Raw genomic sequence first — 18,885 nt, 5'->3', positions numbered from 1 at the left:
CCAGTTGTTGCCACATCTTCCGTCTTCCGTCTTGGCCAACGTTGGCGACGTAACTGCTGCTGCTGTTGGCTGACTAAGTTATTACGCGATCTTGTTTGGCTCACATGTATGTGTGTGTGTGTGTGTTAGTGTGTGTGTGAATGTGCATTTGAATTGCGCAAGCGCAACTATTGCAAATTGCATACCAAACAGCTCTGTTGTTGCTGCTGCTGCTGCATGCCAACATGCAACAAACCAGACACACAGGCAACGAGGCCCAGCAACATCAACATCAACATCACAACATGGCCAACTGTTGACTAGACGCTGACAGCAGCAACAACAGCAGCAACAACAACATCAGCAGCAGCAAGTGCAAAAGCCGCAGAAGAAAACCCGACAACAACAACAATAAAAAAATGGTTAGAAGGCAGCATTGAAAGTAAATTGCAGGCTAGTAAAAGAAAGATCATCATCATCATCGTCATCATCATAATGGATGAGCTAGTTGAAGCCAAACGAATGACCATTATCGTCTTTCTTATCTTCATAATGAGCAACAGCAAACACGAACAACAAAAGCTGCTTGGCCACATTTCACTTTTAGCATAGAAATAATTTAGAACTTGTCTGCAACGAGTGTTGTTGTTGGCCAACAGTCTGCGTTTGTCAACTTATAACAAGATACTTTGACAATTTAACTACTGACGAGCTCTAAGGAAATTTCCAGCAGTTCGAATTAAACACCAATTGAGTTAAAGTGTGGAAAATAACACATTAAAAAAAGTTTAATCTGAATTTTATAATGGAAAATAACAATTTTGCAGTGAGCTTTAACTAGAGACTTAGCGGAAATACCTAAAATGAAGTCTCTTAAAAGGTAACAAGATTTCTTAATCTCAAAAGGCTCATTAAAGATTGAAGTTTTACTTATAAAAGTTTTTAAGATTTACATCTTAATTTAAGAATTGTTTTTAAGATTGAAATGTTATCAAATTCGATATATTTATTTGAATTTTTGAAATGACATATTTTCCTGTGTGTAGAATTTAGCTATTGGGAAACTTTTATGATTTTTATTCTCATCTCTAGAATATATAGCACTGTTTTACTATTATTCAAAATGGGTAGCGAGTATCTCAAAGTCAACTACACTCGTTTTCTTACAAGTTTGTTATAAGGAAATTCAATTTGGTTAATCTCAAAGCTTTGCTTGAAGATTGAAAACTTCCTAGAACTTGTTTGAATTGGAAGTTTTATTTCAACAACTTCTTTTTAAGATCGCAAAGTTCTTACGGTCAATTGACTGCAGATTGAGAATTGTGTTTCAGAAACTTATCAATTTACAATTCTAATTTCAAGAACTTCTCATCTTAAAGTTTATACACTAATGTATTTTTTTCTAATATTTAGACTCTCTGTAAAATTTCAACTGTCCTACGACTTTAATTACATGTATAGTTTTGTTATATGAAAAGTTTTTAGGCTTAAGATTTCTATTCTTATTTCTAGACAGTCATTTTTCTTTCTGTGCAGATTTCCAACTGTTGTTAGTCTTTATTTCAGTTTATAATTTTCTTTATTTTGATTTATACTTAAGTATAGTTAAATTTGAATTTTTAGTTCGGTTAATTTAAACGTTTTTTTTTTGTAGCTGCTATATTTAAAACCTAAGCTCAAACTCATGATTTATCTTGACTTTCACCGTTTATTTTTAGATCTTGGCTCAGTTCCACATTAGATATTTGCTAATTTGAATTATTCGGAATTATATTAATTTGTTATGTTTAAATGTTATATTAATTTCAGGTCTATTTTGTTGAGCTTTAAATTTATGTAAACCATATAATCACTCACATTTTTTATATTATACACAATTTGAATATTTCGCAATGCACTTTATTATTTGTTGAACTGCTCTGATATTATTGAGCCGTAGACCTGAATACTGACTATACTATATAGTATTTCCTGTTATGCCCAAGCTGCATATATTGAATCACCCGACAGTCGAATGATAAACGCAGCTAAAAAAAAAAAAAAAAAAAAAAAAACTGTTGGCTAGTCATCGAGACTTGGATTTTGCTTCTAAGCGCGTCACATTCGCATCGAAATCAGCAGTTTTTTTTGTATTTTATTTTATTTTATTTCGCTGTTGTAGTTGTTGTTGTTGCTCCATTCCCCCACCTCGTTTTTCGTGCCTGGTCGCCTTGACTTTGACCTTCACACTGAAAACCGAAATTAAAACCAAGCCAAACACACCACAAAAAATAAACTGATCGTTGTTTGTGTGCGTTTTTTTTTTCTTTCATTTTTTTTATAAACAAAATTTTTAGACAGACGCAGAGAATAGCAGCAGCAGCAACAGAAAAAAAAGTTGATCAAATTTGTTTACCACATTTACATATAAATAAAATGTATATTTATATGTAGATAACATTTTTTCTTTTTTTTTCGTCGCTGTATTAATATGTATATCAACCTAATTGAAGCCCCGTTTTAAAGCTGAAAGTGTCAAAATTATCTGAGCTTGGTTTGGGTTATTTTTTTTTTCACTTATTATTATTTCTTTCGAGTGTGATTCATTACAAGTTTTCTGTTTTTTTGTTTACTTTTAATGGCATTAATTTCACGTATTGTTTTCGAGTGTAATTCCTATTAAGGTGAACGATAAAACATTTTACATGTACCGAAAAATCCGAATATTGCGGATTATAAAAAATGAAATTCGAACAGTTTGAGAAATGTACGAAGGCGATTAAGATGAGGATTACCAGACTTATATGTACATTTGGTTTTTAAAGTGGAACACGCATGTTTATATGGACTGTGCATTGTATTTACATATGTATACATGATTCATGGCACCATGACAAAAGGTGCGGCAACAAGAATTCAACAAAAAGACGCAACAAACAAAAACATGCAGGAAAGTAATTATGAACGTCGAGTATTAAATACACTAAAAATTAATTAGGAAAAGGTGAGAAAGCTACAATTGAGTGTGTTCGAGTATGAGATACCCGCTACTTATTTTCAACAAAAGCAAAAAAGTGAGGTAATAGTATTAAAATATGCTGAAAAAATACTAAAATATACCAAAATTTTGTTTGGTATTGTATTGATGATATACCATAGAATAAAAAATATACCAGATTGATAATATATAAAACTAATCAACACTAAAAATATTAATTTCCAAAAATACTAAAATTTTGCTTGGTATATCGTTATACTATTATGTTAAAAATATACCATATAATACAAAATATACCAGATTGTTAAAATATTTACCTAATCAATACCAAAACTACTAATACCAAAAATACTAAAATATACCAAAGTATTTGTTTGGTATATCGATATACTATTACGTTGAAAATATAACGTAGAATACAAAATATACCAGATATTATAAATATATACCTAACCAATACCAAAAATACTAAAACCAAAAATACTAAAATATACCAACGAGTTTTTTTTTTGGGATATCGATATACTATTACGTTGAAAATATACCATAGACTACAAAATATACCAGATTGTTAGCCGACCTGCAAATATCTCAAGCTGAATCTATCAAGCGCTGAGAGATGCTTTCTTCTAACTGTTACCTATATTTCCTCAAGGCACAAAGCTTTAAAGCCCTTCCACACACTTAAATATTACACTTATTATAAATAAAAAAAAATAAATTGTGATGACCATTAACTTTAAAGTGTTGCTAACAATATCTTAAATTTGATATACTTTTTGTGAGAGTAAAAAACAACGCTGGCAACTGATATCCATAAGATACAGACAATGTTGAGCCGTTTTTGCACATGGCTTTACTGTATATATTTTATTTATTTTGTTCGCCGCAGTTGCTTTTCTTTATGCGCACTTTCAACAACAACAAAACAGAGAGCGAGACAGAGAGAAAGAGAGAGAAGGTGGTGAAAAAAAAACAAACTTCCTTTTTGACGGCGCTTGTTAAAAATGCCAAAAAGGTAAGAAATGAAGCAAAAGAACAGCAGCCGACGCAAACGAATCGAAAGCCAAGTAAAATACAAAAAAAAATATATATATATATTTATATGTATGTGTATAAGAAAAAAATTAACAACCTCAAAAATGGCAGCGAAGTGTGCATAAATTTTTGAAATGCCCGCAACAAGCAAAGCGACAGCCGAAAAAAAACAAAAAAAAAAAAAAACAAAATAATGAAAAAATACAAAAAAGACGCGAAGCGAAAAAAAAAGAACGAAGCGAACCTAATGAAATGCAATCAAAAATGCATTTTAAGAGGACTGCATTAAGTCGGGAGCCGGCAAACGCGGCTGTTGGCTGTTGGTTGCTGGCTGTTGGTTGCTGGCTGCTGGTTGCTGGCTACTTGTACCTGATACCTGCTGCTGGCAAATGCCAAAGAACGAAGAAGCAACGTTCCAATTCGGTTGCCAGTATCTGGCCAGCAGATCAGAACATGGCGCTGACGTGCGCTGCTGGCTCAGTCAACACACACACACACACACCAAAAGAAGATGTTCAAATTTATTTAAGCATATTGCCGGTACAAAAACAAAAAAAAACGAAAATAAAATAAAGTAAAAACCCTAAAAAATAAGTAAAGAAAATACAAAATAAATTCAAGCGATTGCTTTTTGCTTTCCCGCCACAATTTACATTTGTCATTTATGCTTACAGTGGAACAAGGTGAAAAAGAGGTGTAAAAAATATATTCAGAGTAAAAAAAAATTTAAAAAAAAAATCGCAAATGTAACTTCTTAAATAAGTCAATTAAATACAAAAAAATACTACAAAATAAAACAAGTAAAATTCGAGTACGTGAGATAAACGCTTTTGAAATCAGCAAATCTGTGAGGTATTATTCTTAAAATATACCAAATCCATATACCGCTAAAGTACTAAAATATACCAAGGGCTACATTTGGTATATTGATATAATACTACATTTAAAATATACCACATTTTCAGTCAAAACTAAATGTATTTCTTCAATAACTTCCAAAATTTGAATCTGTTCGCGATTCTAGCTTCAAAATTACTTCAGCTATTCGACTTTTGTCAATTTGCAGGGGCAGAAGTGGGCGTGGCAAAATTTTGAAACATGTCTAGTCGAACAAAATGATATCTCTTCTAGTTTCTGAGATCTAGCTACGGAATTTGGAATCTTTTTTTGTTTTTAATATAATTATAAACAGAATTAAATTCTATCTTAATATTTGTAAGCTGATTTTGTAGTATTATATTCCAAAAATAAAATAAATCATTATAAACTGAAATTCAATTCTTTAAAATATTTCTTAGAAATTAAAAAAATTCTTATGTGAAATGTGGATCCATTTTATATTTTTAATTTATTTATATTAAGACTTTAATTATGAAATCGAAATTCTTTTATGACCTTTCTTAAAAAAGCAAAATCATTTTTAGTTGCAATTCAATTGCAATTTATAAATATTCGTTAGAAACTACAGAAATTGCCTTAAATATGGAACTATTTTATATATTTAATTAATTATCATTTAAAGTTAGAATCTTTAATATCATATCTAAATTTATTATTATTATAATTTTTTTAATTTTTCCTAATATTAATTTTAAATTATATTTTTCTGTTTTTTTTACAGAACACTTGCCCCACAGTGCTGGTCAAAAGAAGTCACCACAGTGATCGTCAACGCCAACGAGAACGTTGCGTCTGCCATTTATAAGAAATATTCTTAATTTAAACAGAACCTTAACATACGTCTGATTGATTGAGCTGCTGATTTAAGCGGCTTTCTTGACCAAGACTTTGTGTGTGTGTCTGTGTGTGTGTGTTTGCAGATCCTTTGACTGTGTGATGGGGCAAGTACGAAATGTGGAATGAAGGTGCGTTGAGGTGTTAACTTGCCTTAAATGTTCAGCCGACAGTACCGTTATAACGCTAATTGAAGCCTTATAAATTGTTTGTGGCCAACTCGAGTTTCTTTTTTTTTTTTTTTTTTTTTTTGTGCACAACCTTTTTTTTCTCCCGTTTTTTGGTTGTCGCTCAATTTTGATTTTTGGTTGCGGCCAATTTAGCCGAAATGCTCGTAAATTGTATTGTAGTTGATGATGTGCATTGATTTAAGCAATTAACGCCCAATTAGATGGACGAGTACGGGTATCTCTTAGTCATGCTAATTTGCATAATATTCAGCTTCAGGTTGAGCTTCAGAGATGATAGAGAATCATCGAACAATGAAATACGCGTATTCGCAAGAGCTTCTCAAAGTGTCAAGTGGCTTTGGCAATACAAGAAAAAGTACCTGGAATTGGCCTCTGAGTGTTCCATCTTGTATCTTGTATCTAGGCCTGTTTCTAACCTGCTCTCTTCCTCCCCCTCTTCTCCTCTCTCTCTTCATTATTTGTTTATGAATGTACTTAGCAGTTTTTGCGACGCACAAAAAAAAGAAACCCCCCTCCATGCCCTTTTTCAACAATATTTTTCAATTGTTTAAAATTCTGTGCATAATTTTCGGTGTGCGTGAGTATGATAATTTTTTTTTCTTTTTTGTTTTCTTTCAGTTTTTTTTATTATTGTTGTTGTGACTCTTTTGTGAATTTCCACTAAGCGCCAAGTGGCTTTTTTTGGCGTTACATTTTAAATTAAGTGTTTATTTAAGGCTGGGCCCCGTACAATGCGGCGTATACGTGTTTGTTTTTTGGTTTTTTGATGCTTTGTTGACTTTAAAAACTCATTTACTTACTTATTGTTGATTTTAGTTGGAGTTGGCATCTGTAGCTTTGAAGCGGTAACTGCAAAAACAATAAAGGGTACAGAACAATTAAAGATGATTGCCAAAAAATCTGTGTACATAAATCTAGTGTTATGATTAATATTACAAAAATGTGTGGACATAATTTCACAATATTTGAACACATTCTAGAGCTATTATGTTAAGTGGGACAACTGATAATTGGATTGTGATTCACTATTTAATGGATGGGTGAGTTTTGGGTAAGAACAGACCTAACTCTCATAACGGACACCGGAAATTCCTCTTGAACGGACAAGAATTGCTAGGTCAAGATAATTTTATATTGAATAGAGCATATGGATTCTATGTAAAGTATTTTATTATGATTTATTGATTGAACTATCAACATGCATACTGCTATTTCAAAGTTCACAGCTGTACAATGAAACCGGTAAGAGCTGAAAGGCTGAAATTTTGACAGAACATAGTTTTTAAACTTTAAATAAGAATGCGGTGTTCAAATTCTTTCTTTAACCGCGAATTAAAGTTTGCTTTAAAAGTGACACAACTAAAAATAAACATTTCTTTACTCTGTATGCTCTCTAAACACATGATGATTGCATGTATCGCAGCCATATAGCTGGTAATCTTAATTAACTGAGCGCCCCACAGAGCAACGCAATTGCTAGTTGTAATTTACATGCGAAATTCTTGTCATAAACAACAAAGACAACAACAACCAGAATGGCTGTAATAATAATAATAATAATAACAACAAGAAGAACAAGGGACGCAAAAGCATTGCAGACTGCACGTTTAGTTGGCCCATAACAATTACAGCAAAAGCGATTAACAACTATAAAACAACGACAACCAGAACGAGAGCAGCAGCAACAACAACAATTGCGAATACAAGTGAAGCTGATCAGCAAAAATAAAAATAAAAAACAAGTTCGTCGCTGCATTGCGTGTGAAAACAATTTATGAACGAGCATTTAAACAATATTTTTGTTGTTGCTTTGCTTTTATTGCAATAAAAAACGCATTACAACAAGGGGGCAAAGTGTACAATGAATGCAAATGCTGTCTACAACATGCACAACAACAACAGCGACAACAACATCAACAAACCGCAGCAACAACAAGCGCAGCGACAGCAACTAAAATCGATGTGAACGGGCAGCGACAATGGCTGCACGCCAGCAACAACAACAACTACAACTACTACAAGCAACAACAACAACAGCAATTCGACTGCATGAAAATAAAAGATAAATGAGCGCAACTGTCTGACACTCCGTTTTGGTCTCTCTGCTCAGTGTGTGTGTATGCTATTGTGTGTGTTTGTGTGTGTGTAATAAAAGCAAGAGCTCAAGTAGCATTGCATTGAGATAGGTCAGTCACACACAAAAACACAGATACACATCGTCACACACACACTCATGCGCAAATGCATACACACATACAGACAAATGCAACGCTGCACTCGCACTGCTGCCAAAGCTCAATATGCAGTTACAGCTGCAGCGCTGTCTCTCTCTTTCGCTCAGGCGTCGACGTCAACGCCAACGTCAGCGCCAGCGGCGACGTCAACTGCTCTAATTACTCTGCTCGTAAATCGTTGCTTCGGGTGCTGAAGGGGGGGTGGCAAATCAGCCTCCCCAGCAACAATAACAAGAACAAGCAAACAACAACGGTCGAAGCATCGTTGCATCAACAATAACAATAACAGCAACAACAACTACTACTAGCAGCATTAAAACAAGTTTTTGAGTTAATCTCAGTCTCAGTTTCAGTTTCTGCTGCGGTTCTTGTCGTTGTTGTAAAAACTTACACAATCGCCACAGCGCACGCACACACACACATATACGCACGCACGCACACAAGCATCTGCTCAACAACGATTCACTTTTCTTTGTGCAATTTCAATAATTTTATGCCAGCACAAGAGAGAACACCAAAGCAAGAGAGGGAGAGCGAGAGAGCCAGAGTAGGAGAGCACGCCAAGAGAGCGTGAGCATAACAAATAAAAAAAGCTCTATTGCAGTCGCTGCGGCTGAGAGAGCGCAGCGAAGTGGACAACTTGCACTTTCTGCTGCACTTTTCGATTTTACATATCAAACGCAAATAGTAGTAGATTTGCAGCTAAATAAAGCAGCTTATATATGCGTAATAAATACTAAATATACTAGATGCATGTGCGTGAAATTGCTGACAGTAATCAGGCCACTTTAATTCATAAATAGTATTTTACTGCCCACTACAAATAGTGTTGCTTATCTATTATGTTTGTATTTAGTAGTAGACCGACGACCTACGACAACACAATAAATAGTGCACCATAAACTTAACAGTTAACAGCCAACCCCTACAGAGATAAAGAGAGCTTTTTGCGATGTAGGGTGAGAGAGAGGGGGCCTGCTCTCATGTTACACTAAAGACAACACAAAGAATGTTGCGCAATTGACAAAAAACAAAAAGAAGAAAACAGCCATAAAAATACCAGACAAGTGTCTAGTGTCTAGACAACGACAGCGGAGGGGAGGGGAAAATTGAGTATTTGCGATGCGTCATGCGATGCAGTCCATCATGATGGCTAATGATCATTATGCCGCATTTTGCCATTTGCTTTTATTGTGACATAATTAGTGAAAGTGAAATTGATCAGCAAACTGCAGAAGCAGCGTCAGCGGCAGCAGCTGCACAGAGCATTTGGTATTTTTAGCCGCCTGCAGCGACGCCGCGCAGTCAATAGACAAAAAAGCAGCGCAGCGCAGCATGACGTCGACGTCGACAGCGATGCGCTGAGAGAGTGCAGCTGGGCAGAGCGAAGCGCAGTGCCGTTAAATGTGAAATGAAAACGAAATTAAAATTCAAAATGAAAATGAAAATATTGCAAAACTTAAACACGCACATGGACAGCAGCTGTTGTGTGTGTGAGCGTGTGTGTGTGTGTGGGTGGGAAAAGTGCATTGACTTGACGAGCCTACCTTGTGGTTGTATGTGTGCTGTCACTGTGTGTGTGTGTGTGTGTGAGAAAGACAATTGACCAACCCACATTTGACTTTGCATTTAAAAACGTTTTTTTGTTCTTTTATTATTATTGCGAAAATGTAATTTGTATTGTGTAGGAAAGCAAGATTGAATAGTATTTTTTCAAAGTATTTTAGTTTTTCGTTATGTGCCAATAAATTACAATGTAGTATATTATTATTATATATTGTAGTATATTATTATTAAATTGTAAATTAGCTGAAATGAATACAATGTTTAGAATGTTACACTACAACAATGTGCCGTAATTTTTTTTTTTTTTTTGAATAGTAATAGTTATTTATTTACCTAGCGAATATTTATATTATTACATTAGCTTTATTATTTAGTTATGAATGACAATTTGGTATTTTTTTTATAATACTTATTCTTTAATTATTTATTCATAAATAAAAATGGTTTGCTCATTCTGAACGGAGAATAACATTGTTTATAAATAACAATATTTTGTATTTTTGCATTTGTTTTGTACATCTTCTAATGTTATTTTACAATAAATTAAATTTTCTACCGTAACTGAATTTCGAACTCTGCAAATTTTGTGTATTTTTCTAAGCAAATACAATTTTTCCAATGAATATTTATATTATTATATGGCTGCAGCGTTGCAGTTACAATTTAATGGCCCCGCCTTAGCATATAAATCACACGGCGTATGCGCAATGCCTACAATACGTATACGCAGCATTTGCATTGCGCCTCGCTGTCTCGCTGGCACAATTAATGGGCATAAATAATAGTAAGTGAGTGATCAAAAAGTAAAACGCTTTCATGCATTTTACGAGTAGTGAGCGAATGCAGTTTACTGCACTTTGACGCTGCACGCGCAAAACATTTTCGCCTCGGTTGATTTGCCTCTTTTGTGTTGCTAATTTGCGGCCGCATTCATAGTTGCATTTTGTGTGCAACAATGTAACGAAAATTGTTGCAAATTGTCAAGAAGAACGCAAGAAGGCGAAACTAGTTTAGTAGGAATTACGTTACGTGGCAGTCGTCAATTGAATAAGTGCTTCAAGATGGGGCGAAATGTGTGTTAAATTGATTGAGCGTCAGTTCAGTTATTTACGAGCCAAACAAATGCCATAAATTAATGCAAGCACACACACACACTCACAGCAATAGAGTAAAGACAAGTCTACTTAAAATTGCATTTCGTATAATTTTCACAAAAAAAATCAAGCAAGACAAACTGCAGCAAGGAGGAGGGCAACGGAGATGGAAACGCAGACATGAAAAGCGAAAACTGGGTCAACCTGATGCAGCTGCCTACGCAGCTAAAGCAGCAAGCTGAGAGAGCAGAGAGTCGTTGTCGTTGTCTATCCGGCCGCAGAGACTACAAATATGTAACTCAAGCGAGAGAGAGATATGCAAGCCAAATTGTATCTGTATCTGCGCCAAATAAAATATCCCAAAAATAAAAATAAACCAAAGCGAGCTGTTGAATGCTGCCAAATACCCTCGACATCCGGTTCGCTTACTTTCAAATTATCTTTTTACAGGGTATACAAAAAGATAACAACGAAAAAAAAAGCATAAAAATATTATAAATCATTGGAAAAGTAAAAACAGCAGCAGCACGACGCCAACAATTTATGTATCTCTTGGATTTCACCCACGCCGCCGCCAATTCAACAACAGCAACTGCAACAACAGCAACAACAACGTGGGTCAAGTTGCAACTTGTTTTTGGCTGGTTTTTCGTGTGCAATGCATTCGCCATTGCGTTTTGCTAATCGCATTCACCTTCTTATCAGCAGCAGCAACAACAGAGGCAACAACAGAGCAACAGCTAAAGCATTGCAGACACGCGACAGCAACAGCCACAGCAAACGGCAACAACATTGTTTGCAACTGCGCACCGTGATAACAATAAATAACGACAATAGCTCGTTTTTTTGTTGGTGATGATCATTGCATTTGCTCCACTGTGCATGCGGCCTACAATGTCTACAAGTCGTGATTCCAATTCCGCCTGCACACACACGTTCACTTTCAAAATCAGTGAAATGTAACCGACAAACAGCAAAAGAAGAAGAAGAAGCAGAAGACGACAACGAAGTGAATTGATGTTGCGTTGTGGTTGTTGTTGTTGTTGCTGTTCTCACTGTTGTTTGCTGCTTTAGTTATTCACATTATTCATTTGGCTTACAAATAGAGGTTAATTTATTGTGACTTGATCAAAATGAGTCGCACATAAAGTACTGCAAAGAGAAATGCCAACGAATTTGGGAAAGGAAAAAACCCACTAAATTATAATAATTTGCTCTTGATTGTTTTGCGCGATAACAGTGGGCAGTTATCGATAACGCGTGCAGCGCTTGTTGAAGCTTATTCTAAGCTCAGCAGTTATCGATAATACTTAAATTACAGCGTTGCCAACTTAGCGCAGTTGGAACTTTGAACTCGGCTTTGCAGAGTGTGGCCAGATCAGCATTTAGTTTGTATTTGTGAGTTTATCGACTTTGGCCCTACCACAATGCAAACGACAGCGCAAGTCTCAATGTCAAGTTGCGGGCATGTTATTGAACCAATAACACAGAGCCTTCATTCATATGATATGATACAGAAATACATAGTGATGTATGTCTGCAATTGTAAGCAGAAGATGCTGCTGGCCGGAGATAAAACAGCAAGCAAGCAGCGGCCTTCATTGTTGAGCTGACATTGAAGAGATATTCCATATAAAATGATGAATGCGCTGTGCATTGACATAATTTATGAATGCGTATGCAAACGATGTGGCAGCAAGGCTTTGGCTTGCCAATTAACGTCAAATGCCAAATAAGTGCAGTGTCTGCGCTTCGATGACGCGCCTCTAGCTTCAACATTCCACGCAAGTGACGCTGACCATAAAGAGATCGACGCGTCGATCGGATGCTGCGTGTTGCAACAAACGGCAACTGCACTTGACTTACTTGCTACCACTGTATGAGTGTGTGTGTGTGTGTGTGTGTCTCTTTCTTTGTCTATCGCACTGCAGCTGTTGTTGGCAACTGCTGCCATCTGCGCAATGCATTTCACTTTCATTATGATGCAGTCGCTTTTTGCCACTAAAAATGGCAACGAGCGTTGGCAATGCCAAATGTGCGGTTTTTCCAAGCCGAAAATGAAAACCAGTTAACGGCATACGGATTTTCCCATTTGCTCATGAGCTCCCTCCTCCTCCCTTCCCTCCCCATGCCACTGCTTGCGAACACTTCCCAACACTGGCTCTCGCTCTGGCGGCTCTCGCTCTATGTCTGATTGGCATCAGCTGACAGCTCAGGCAGCTGCTCACCTGGCGGGTTGTGTAGGAGGCGCCTCTTTTGTCTTTTCATTGTGTTTCGTTAGTTGTTTTTACTTTCTTCTAATAGATCGTTAGCTTTGCTTTTGCCGTAGCCGTAGCTTGTTGTTGTTTTGTTGTTGCTGTTGCAATTGATTGCTTATTGTTAAATGAAAATGGAAAGTCATTTTCTATGCAGCTGACGCTGCCTATTTTTCCCTATCCCCCTCCAACTCTGACTCTCCCTTACACACCTTCGTGTGTTCGGTGCGCTTTCCCAAAATGATGAACGGAATTTGAACGGGGAGCAGGGTCAAGAAGCATTTAATTCATTTCATTTCGTTAAGGGAAATTATTGAATGGACTTCGCTATAGTTTTTTTTCTGCTTTTATTGATTTGCCAGCTGAACAAACGGAAAGCGAAAGTAATTACAGTTAGTCATGCAATCAAATGCTTCTGCTTCCCCCACCTCCCTCATGCGCTCCCTTGAGTCCAACACATGTGAGTGGCGAGTAGAGATAAGTTGCCATTGAGCAAAGCAACAGAGTTCTTGCTGTGCACTAAACGAAACAGGCGATAAAAAGCGAATGCATAAAATGCAACCCCAAACTGCACGCCGCGCCATTATGACTTTCTCACAGTGTAAGCCCCTGCGCTCTCTGCCTCTCCCTCCCTCCCTCTCGCTCGCACTCCCAGCAAACGCCCGCACGCAACAGAATCAATTTTTTATTGGTTACACAACGTCAACAACACAGCGCCAGTTGCAGAGTGCATTGAACCCAACGACTCATGACTTTTAGTACTTCTTCGGACGCGACACTTGTGGCAAGGTATATGCACTTTTTCATTCATCATATTGCATTGTGAATTATTGAGTGGAGCCACAAATAGCTTAAGTACTTTTGCACAGTAAACCAATTACTTAGTGGCCGCCATTTTAAGTATTTTAATTGGCAGTGCTGCCAGATCGTTGTAAAAACTGCAACAGTTGGTATTTAAATACTTTTTATTTTATTATCTATTGTAATTATTCATTTATTTTAGTATTTAAGTTCTAATGCAAAATAATTTACAGAAGTCTAACGAAAAATTGTAAAAAAAGAGCATACAACATTCAATGTTTTCACAAAAATATTTGAACGCTTCTTTTCTATTTGTTTTCTCCTTTTTTGTGTGTGTTTTGTTGTCTTGCTTTTGTTGCTGTTGGCAACTACTCTAAGTAAACGCCACTGCATTTTATTGATTTACAAATGCAGATGCTTTCTGTATCCACTTTTATAGTTGTCAACTTTGGGCAATTAAATAACAATATTTTTAAATAGTTTATTGTTTTTCTTAGTAACACTTTTATTGTTTATGAATCATTGTAAATATGTTAATACTTTTAGTTCTTTAGAAACGCCATCTTCCCTGAATTCCGCCACCGAAATTGTTTCGATTGTGGTCAAAGTTACGCTGAGCATTCGCATAGGCGTCAATGCTGCCACGCCCATCTCGACTGGTATAAAGATTGTGATTATACTGAACGCCCGCTTGACGTCCTGTCTGATGATCCTTGCTACCCGAGATGACCACAGAACCATGCTGAGGAGAACGCTCCCGACGAATAAGCAGCTCAGAATCCAAACTTGCAGCAGCTGCAGCGGCAATCAGGCAGCAAACCAAAAGGAACACAAAGTGGCACTTGTTGGAGAACATCTTGAGTGTTTAATTAGCGAATATTAACTGTGTTCGACTTGGACACGAGAACGTGCTTTTATAGCGCATCACAGCTCATTGGGATTCACTTGTTGTGCCTGCGTATCTCTAGGGAGCTTGACCTAAACTCGGTGATTTTTACAATGCTTGTGAATCCCCAGCTTATCAGCAAAAGCGGGCGTAAATAAAGCCACCTTTTTATATATTTTTGATGTATTTATTTGATTTTCTATTTTATTTTATTATATATATATATTTTATTATTCCATTTTATTATACTTTGACTAACTATCTGGTTTATTTTTAATATAATACTATATAAATACACCAAATATAACCTTTGGTGTTTTCCAGTATTTTTGCATTAATTTGGTATATTTAAAGAATAATTTGGGTAGCGGGTATCTCAAAGTCGAGCACACTCGACCGTAACTTTCTTACTTGTTTTTTCATTTTATTATACTTTGACTAACAATCTGATATATTTTATACTCTATGGTATATTTTGAATAAGGTACTGCATAAATATACCAATTACAGTCGTTGGTATCGTTTAGGTTTTTACGGTATATTAATTTGGTATATTTTAAGAACAATGTTTTACTTTTATCTCGCATTCGACTGTAGCTTTCTTATTTATTTTGCCTTATAAGCAAGGCTTCCACATTACTTCAACTTCAACTCGCACGTCGATTTCTCCCACAATTTCGATATGTTATTGTCATAATCCGACCTCTTGACCTGATTCCCCAATGAAATCCATTCATTATCGTTTATAAGCACTGTTTTTTTTTTTTTTTTTTCGTCAACAATGCCGGGAAGCGGCAATTGCCATAACTTTTCTTTTCTAAAGCGACGACGGCCTACGCAACAATTCTTGAAGATAACAACTCACGCACCGGACGAAAAACGAAAATTAAATAGAAATAAAACAAAACCTAATAAAACTAAGAATCATAAAAGAACAAAAAAAAAAAAAAACGAATTTAGTTCAAGCGAGTTCATTGACACAGAAAAAGAAATCAAAATATTGTAGAACGTTTTTTATATTTTTTTTTTTTACTTATAGGCGCCCACAATCTCTATGCGTATAAGTATCTTACGCTTTGCCCCCCTTTTTTCCACATTTTCCCTCAAGCACACGCACAATTTAGATACCCTGTAATATAGGAAAATCTCAAAAGAAAGAGTATTAAAACTATAAAAAGATTAGATTTGGAAATACTTATTTCTTGATGTGATCAGCAACAAAAGTATTGCCTTAACTTTAAGTGTAGTTCTACAGGGTATGTGCTAGTCAAGCAATGGTAAACAAGCACCTTTTACTTGTCTTAATACACAAATTTTCTATCATAATTTAGTCATAGTGTTTGAGTTGATTTGCTTAGTTCGAACTTATCGTTGTTGATAGGAAAAACGTCATCGATCGTATAGCTAGAGAGATATCAGCTGAATGAGGTATATAAACTAAGTGTACTAAGTACAATCGGAGAATGCAGAAATTTTTAGTTGATAGTCCCAACGACAATTGGCAATCGCGCTTGCCATGAACTTGAATTTTGATTTTGTGAAAGTAAATTGAATGTGAAACGAAATTCTCGTCGTCGTATGAACGAGAACTGATTTCTAATCAGCTTTTTTTTTTCGTTTTTTTGGTGTGTGATATTTGTTGCTTTTCGATTTTTGGGATTTTTAGGGTTTTCTTCTTCTGTTCAAGTGCTGTAATTAGATGTGCGTAGAGTCTTTTTGTGGATTTTTGTCGGCTTCTGCGGCGGCAACCGCTTCATCGATTTGAATGCGAAAGTCTTTGGAGTGTGTGTCTGGCTTTTGTGTGTCCATAGATCATTTGCGGGTGAAAGTTTTTTTTCGACTCGCTCGAAAATTGTACACACACACAGATACGAAGAGAGAGAGAGAGAGATGCAAGTGTGTGTGTGTGTGTGTGTAGGTTTCATTTACTTTTATTATTCGAGCTCTGGAGCAGCTTATCTATTGAATATCAAGTTATGCATTTGAATTTCATTTTGTCACCTGCGGCTATTTATCTTCTCGCTGCGTATGCTTTTGTTTTATGGGGGCCCACAGGGCGTATACTCAATACACTCTATACTTTGTGCCACACAATAACCTCTGCGCTTCAAGAGCAGCAGACCCTCGAGGTATTTTGATTTTGTGTCTTTTTTTTTTGTGTGTGAAATAGAAAACCGAAAGCATTGAAAAACACACACGACACGTGTTGCCAACTTGCCGAGTCATAATTGAATTTTTATAAGCCCGACGACGCTGAGCCACCTTTTTTTTTTTTTTTTTTTTTTTTTTTGTCTATAGTCCAAGTTCAATATAAACACTTCACACACACACTCGGACACCAATATCTGCACATTCATTGACGCGCAATGAATGAAAGGTAGCATATTAGATACTCTCGCAGGTATCTAGATACATTTGTATCTGTGTGCGATATATAAAGTCATCGATGTCGTAGCAAAATGCGTGGCGTACGCACGCTTTCGAAATAAATTATACGACGTATACGCTACGTCGTCGCTTAAGTGTTCAAGTATCTCAAAAGTATTTTCGTCTGTCGTCTCTCTCTGCTCTGAAGATTTATTTGCCGAAAAATATGACGACAAAAAAAAAAGGAAAAGATTAATAAAATGGCTTTTTTGCGCTTAAAAGTCGCGAATAAAGCAACTGCCACGCCTCGTTCTCTGCCCCTGGTTTCCTAATCTGTCAGTCTTTCTCTCTGTGTCTCTCTCTTTCTTTCTCTTTCAAGCTCTCTCTCTCTCTTTAGTGTCTCGCTCTTGCTTTGTCTGTCTGTCATATTCTCTATATATACGTTGCTCTTTTCCGTCTGGCTTTATTATTTGCTTTTTCAAGTTCGTCAAACAAGAAATTGCAAAGAAAATTGAAATTGGCAACGAATAAGGAATGCTCTACAAGCTTAAGTCTTTTGAAGTATATAATTTATGTAAAAGCTGTAAAATTGAATAAAATTCAATTCAGAAAAAAAAGTTCCCAAGAGCATTATATCATTTTAGTTTAAACTTAATAGTTTTCATGTTAATTTTATTGCACAATTTCTTATGTGGAGGGTATGCAAAAAACGCGCCAAGCCGTTTAAATACATATAAATTAACAAACGACAAATAAAAATGAAAGAAAGAAAGAAGGAAAAAAACGCACGCACAAATAACATTTGTTAGCACTAGGGTTTTGAATAATGTATAGAGCGTAGAAATAGCATAGACTATATAGAATATAGAAAAAAAAATACAAAAGACGAGAGCTCGCGAAACCTTCAAGTTTTTGACAAGAGCGAGCAAAGCACTGAAATATTGTGGAGCGAGGGGGAGAAGAGAAGATGGAGCTGAAAGTGGAAGCTGTGATCCATATTGAAATGCCGGCTCATGTTGTCGATGTTGCTGTTGTTGTTGCTGTGGTTGTCGTTGTTGTTGTAGTTGTTTGTGTTATGGTTGCGTTTAAGTCAAGTTCAAGGACTGTCAATTAAATTGAAATCACTTGCTCAAGAGACGCGACGCAACGCAACGCGTAAGCGAGCAAAACAAGCCACAAGTTGCGAGTTGCCAGTGGCAAGTGGCAAAGGGGGGGAAAAGGGGGCATGGTGGGTGTGGCAAGTTGCTCTTCTTGTGGCTTATTTTGAAATCACTTAAGTATGACACGCAATACACACACAGACAGAGAGACACACACACACACACAGCAACACACACACATACACTCACTCACACACACATACACTTTAGTGCAGTTGTGTCTGTGTGTAGTTGATTTTTGCGGCGGATGCTGCGTAGTTACAGCTTCGCAATTGTGTTGATGATACGTCAAGAATAACAAGTAGAAGACGAAGAAGAAGCTGAAGATGAAGTAGAAGTACTAGATGGGGAAGAAGAAGAAGAAATAGCAGAAACAGAAGAAGAAGAAGAAGAGAAGCAAGTCAAGTGTCAAGTCCAGACATCGAAAGGCAGAAAAGCAGGCGAAGCTGTCAAAAGAACTTCTTGCACTAAAGCCACAATGATTAATTATTGCTATAGCCAAGTTATATAACTATAAATAAAATTCGAATTCATATTAATAATAGATAATAGTTCATAATCAAATAGTAGAGGAGGCATAAAAGAAATTCAGCAAGAAGAATG

The 18,885-nt window shown here is 36.1% G+C and overlaps 2 protein-coding genes across 2 annotated transcripts in view; both read right to left on the bottom strand.

Moving 5' to 3' along the window:
* LOC117568786 (solute carrier organic anion transporter family member 74D) overlaps window positions 1-18,885 on the bottom strand; it is a 36,046-nt gene that overhangs the window by 10,579 nt on the left and 6,582 nt on the right. Inside the window, exon 2 of the mRNA XM_034249625.2 lies at window positions 6,720-6,768. The gene's annotated coding sequence lies outside the window, so the exon portion shown is untranslated. The remainder of the gene's footprint in view (window positions 1-6,719; window positions 6,769-18,885) is intronic.
* LOC117568787 (uncharacterized) lies at window positions 14,326-14,770 on the bottom strand. The gene has a single exon (XM_034249626.2). It carries the CDS (start codon window positions 14,723-14,725, stop codon window positions 14,420-14,422), a length of 306 nt encoding a protein of 101 aa, XP_034105517.1. The 5' UTR covers window positions 14,726-14,770; the 3' UTR covers window positions 14,326-14,419.

This window comes from Drosophila albomicans, chromosome 3, assembly GCF_009650485.2.
Source record: "Drosophila albomicans strain 15112-1751.03 chromosome 3, ASM965048v2, whole genome shotgun sequence".
Lineage (NCBI taxonomy): Eukaryota > Metazoa > Arthropoda > Insecta > Diptera > Drosophilidae > Drosophila > Drosophila albomicans.
The sequence above is the reverse complement of the archived record's forward strand: the minus strand, read 5'-3'. Positions and strand labels throughout refer to the sequence as shown.